Raw genomic sequence first — 5,063 nt, 5'->3', positions numbered from 1 at the left:
GTGGCGGATCATCCGCTCTTCCTGAAAGTCATACGGGAATGTCTCTGTCCACTCTGTCAGCAACTGTAAGATTTTGGGTCCAAATTTTCTGATCCGAGCCTGAAATGGAAACCAAAATGATGGATTAGGATTGAAACATGTTTACTCATTAAAGTCTCTCAGCAAACATGTATGTCACTGAACATGGGGCCAGATTTTCAAAGAAGGTTTTTTGGTTGCACCTGCAAAATCTGTGCACATGCAAACAAATAGTGGGGTGCACAAATAATACATTTTGGCATGCAAAATATACCACAACTTAGATGCATACACAACTGTCTGTTGTACAAGCAGATTTAAGTATTCTGCACATGCAATTGGCCGGTTTACGGTTGGATGGACATTTTGTCGGTGCAACCTTTATACCTTTTTTAAAAACATCTGGCCTTTTTGCTGATTCAAACTGTGTGTTCTTCCTTTTCATACTGACAGCCCTCCTACACTTTCATCCTTCCCTGAAAAACTGACTGGAATGTATTTCTTGACCAACAAAGAGGCATTTTTCACTTCTTTGCTTCGTGGCTGTATGAAAAAAACTGCTCAGTGACCAGTAGCAGATGTAACATAAGAAAAGATGGAGAAAACGCCAGCACTTTGGTAACTTTACCTGGGCTACAGATAATGTTGCTCTCTTCCCACATGAGCTCAAGGTCACAATAGGACAAGGACACTCACTCAACATAACACAGCTGATGCCTACTTTTGGTGTAGATTTATCTGAGGATGCAGCAGTGGGAATAGTCAGGAAGGGATGGGGCGAGGAGGGAAGTGTGGGGAATGGCACAACTGGTGCATTAGTGTTATCTCAAAAGACGGCCAGGGCGGCTGCTTCCAAAGCTTTCCTCCTCCATAATCCAAGAACACGTGAAAAGGAAATTGCGTTAAACAACAAGCTGCATTTTTATTTACAGAAAACACTGATCAAAACAAACAGCCTTCTGCATCCTATGTTCCATAGCTAAAGTGTAGCCTGTAATCGGGAAAAATTACACTCTTGAGTTCCACAGCTCTCTGCTTTTCAACCAAGGTGGTTAAAATGTATATTTCAGCTTTCCACCAACAACAGGTTTCAATGAACCACATCTCTAAAAATAACTGCTGTCAGCTAGCATTAAGCTCATGCTCAAAGACCAGCAGGTGGCTGCTAAAGGGAAAGCTTTATTGGAAACTACAAAGGTCTGGGGAGACACTTGGTCCAGCTGTGTAAACTGCTATTACGAATTGAAGGAGAGGACTTTGTGCAAGTCACAGAACACTGGGGATGGGAGGTTGCTTGTGTGCAAAGTTTCAAAGTCAGCCCCAATTTCAGGAACACACAATCAGCTGTGTCCCGCCAACTCTGCATTACTACAGGCCAGTCCAAAAGGCAGATTCACTTCAGGCAGATAGAGAAGACCTTCGTAATGAAACTGTATTTCTCATTTCTTGCAAAGTTTAATGAGCAGCAAAACTTTGCAATGCTCCCATATCAATCCTCCTAAATGAACATCTGTCATAGCATCAGAGAAGAGAACCCATCACACCTTTGAAAAATTGTATTGTATGGTGCACCTCATACAGACATTTCTATTAACACCGACTGTATGGGCAACCCAGGTATCAGATTTCTAAGCAGCCTGGCTGATTGCTCGCCATAGCGAAGGCTCCTGTTACTCGTGCAACCTGGGCAAAAACAAGCACACGTGTTCGGATGCTGGCGATTCAGTATTTGATGCCAAAAACGCTGTTTCAAAGCTGGAAAGGCTGATCATGAGAATCATTTCAGAATTTTGGGGGTTTTGGAAAGTTGCAACTAATGCTCATTCTTCTCCACTCCACTGCACTGAAGGTGCACTGCCTGCTCCAGGTAATGCCCTGGAAAGGTCTTCACGAATGCAATGGAAAGATCTTCACCAATGCAGCGAGGGAAGCCTGGCTGGAATCCAGCACCGAATAGGACCCAGTGGGATCCATTTCCAACCGCGCTGTCTGCAGGACTGCCAGAAGATGCACATGTACTGTTACACGCTGTATCCATCTGCACAGTCCCTAGGGCAAAACAGGAGGAGTGCAGACACAGTAACAGCTTGGATTTTCTCATTCTGTTATCTTGAAGCAGCCTCACTACTGCTTCAGCCCATTCCTGGTGCGCCAGACAGCGCCGCTCTGCAGCACGGCTGTGCAGACAATCTGTCAGTGCTGGCAATGGGAGGTTAGTGGGGAGCTGCATGCTGTTACGTAGCGTTCAAAGTGACAGGTAAGGCCAAGAGGAAATACTACTGTACCAGAAGTGAGAAAGCAAAACGGCAGACGCATGAAGGAAAAATAGGAAAGAGGGGTGTGTTGACATCTGCAATTGACAGTGTGTGAGGTTTACCTCCTTGCATCCTGCAGGCTTCATCAGAGCCTTAAAGAAGTTAAGAAGGAAAATCACCTGGGAAGACTGAGACAGGGGAAAGGGAAAATTAGAAGAAGATTTGAAGTGACTAGTGCCTGGAGCACTGCTCTTGGACATGGATACTAGGATGCGTCAATGTCAGGATCTCAGTGGCAATTGTCATCCTTCATGAGAAAGTTTCATTCAGTTCAAAGGGAGGCAAAGGACACACACGAGAGCCCCAGAGTTCTCTGCCCGTTGAAAATACCTTACATTTTTCTGCTGTAAAGATAAACTAACCTTGTCCAGCACAGGGTCGTCCAGCTGCTGCTGCTCAATGCACTTGTGACAAACTCGGGACAAAAGCTCATGGGGTTCGATGAAGAGTCTGGAACTCAGCAGGGATGTAAAGATATAGGCTTTCTGGGGAAAAAGATATAGGCTTTCTGTGGAAGAAAGAAAAGCAGACCTGCTGTAAGCAGCTGCACAGTGCGTAATATTAGCCATAAAAGCCCTGAACTCCACAGTTTTTGCATTTCCACTGGGACAGACCTTTATGTCTAAAAGACATAAGGATTCCTGACCCTGAAAATGGAACTGGTTACGTAGGGAGCAGGAGGCAGTGGCATCTCCTTCCTTCAGAGCATCCACTTCCAGCCACTGGTTGCCCAAACCCTGTGCAAACAACACAGCGAAGGCAGCGTGCAGGTCACTCTACAGGAGCAAGCCCAGGTACAGGAGACAGCACAACCAAGGGTGCACGGAGGCCCGTGACAGCTGAATATGTAGGCACTCCAGCATCGGTGTTGTACTGGGTTGTGAGCTACAGACACACCCCAGATCAGTCATGTCTTGCTATTTCCCTGCAGGTCTCACCCAGCCTGTTTTAAGGAACATTTAATTTATTCTACCAACTCCCCAAAATTCATTTCTATCAGCCAAGCCAAAGCATATGCAATTCCACATCTGTGAAGCTGTGGGAAGCAGGCCTGTTGGATAAAACCTGAATTATTTAAAGTATTCCAACAGTGAATTTAAAATATATATATGAATCCTCAGTTGTTTCCATTCTGACCCCTTCCGGTGCCTGAATTATCTTCTTTCCCCCAGACCTAGCCATGCTCCTGAGCAGCAGGTATAATATTACGTATTACACATTGCTTAATGAAAATCTCACAGCCTAATCTGTCCATTACCTATTTTTATTGCCTTTCTGTTCTTTTTTTAATTTATATGCTTCTTTATTACTTATTTTTAGCAAATCAGAAACTAAGCTGTGGGTAATTTAAAACATGCTGTCTGCTCTGCATTGATAACTTTCATAGTCTTCTAAACTGCCCAGAAGTCAATGCTACTCTGTGCTTTGAAATACAAGCCTTTCCATAGAGATATATCAGCATTTAAAAGTCTTCTAGTCAAACCCTGTTCTGAATTTCACTTAGGCTGTGCAAAATCCAGGAAGTCAATGGCTTGAAGGACAATAAATCTCCTTCCAGTTTAAATCTTCACGCTGTTGGTGAAGAAACACCGAATATTCACTGATGGAGCAATGATTAGGATCTGGACTGTGCTGCCCAGTGACTACAAAGTTGGTGTGAACATAGGTAAATTATGAACCCTAGGTAAACTATGAACCCAACAGGAGCAGCGTCTGCTGTCACTAAGGGAATGCTTTGTACATGCAGACAAACCTCGATGAATTTGGCAGCTACTGAAATTTAGCCCATGCAAAGCCAGTTCAGACTTGAAGCTTTTTGCTTTGGTCTTCATCTAAACCTCTCTGGGATGCACTGCTACTTTGAAGGGCTCCAATTGCTGTATCACTAATGCATCACCATCACAGCTTCCCCCCTCACCCTGTTCTCTTATTTAAAGGCAGTATCAATTTGGGGATCTGCTTTTTCACGGGAACGATTATAGAGCAGTGAAACAGCATTTAAAGCAATGTATCGATTTCTCAAGCTTTAATTGTATGCAGCTTTTAAATTAGCCCTCTTAATTCAAATTTTAACACCTTTGCACTTTTGCATAAAGTGCTGCCCTGATTCATCAAAATTACACTGTTTATTATACTGTGAATTGCTTACTTCAGGGTAGTAATCAGTGGTAGGTATGAGATGCTGGATTAGAGCATCCAGAGATGCTGAGGTAAGGTTTCCATCCTGGTAGATCAGTCCTCCTTGTTCATCTTCTTTCGAAGTATGTAGATGAGGGCTGAAGCCACATGGGGTAAACATACTGGTGGAACTCAGCGTTTGGGGCATGCCTTCCTGCAACAGAGAAAAACTCACGTCAGGGACACGCACATCCATGTCTGTCTTCTGGCTGGTTTGAAAAAAACAAGCCACTAATGAGAGCTTCCTGTTCCTAACATTAACATGATCCTTTCATTATAACCTCTTACTGTTGTCATTGGCAGATCAGGCCTACGATAGGACATACACAGGAAAATGGGATATTTTGATTTATGCTTTTAGGCCAGAAAGAGACAGCAGCTGCTTTGGGCTCCCACTCCCATTGATAGCTCTGCAGTGATCCCCTTTTTGTTACCAGCCCTGCTCAGTCCCATGCAGGAGAGGCAAGATACTCAGGACTTGAATTCAGCAGGTTCCTGAGCAGAGCAGAGCTGTTCATCTGAACCTCTGACCCCTGAGAATGAGGGAGGGAG

General features: G+C 44.2%; 1 protein-coding gene across 1 annotated transcript; it reads right to left on the bottom strand.

Moving 5' to 3' along the window:
- Positions 1 to 5: 5 nt before the first annotated feature.
- Positions 6 to 4,665, bottom strand: LOC104543833 (ras-GEF domain-containing family member 1C-like; the record flags this gene model as incomplete). The annotated part of the gene is made up of 3 exons (XM_010188529.1): positions 6 to 99; positions 2,696 to 2,818; positions 4,483 to 4,665. Coding segments are annotated over 3 exons (400 nt in total), but the record flags the coding sequence as incomplete, so codon positions are not given.
- Between the last annotated feature and the right edge of the window lie 398 nt (positions 4,666 to 5,063).

Source organism: Mesitornis unicolor, unplaced genomic scaffold (assembly GCF_000695765.1).
Source record: "Mesitornis unicolor isolate BGI_N332 unplaced genomic scaffold, ASM69576v1 scaffold43427, whole genome shotgun sequence".
NCBI lineage: Eukaryota > Metazoa > Chordata > Aves > Mesitornithiformes > Mesitornithidae > Mesitornis > Mesitornis unicolor.
This window is presented reverse-complemented; position numbering and strand designations above follow the sequence as displayed.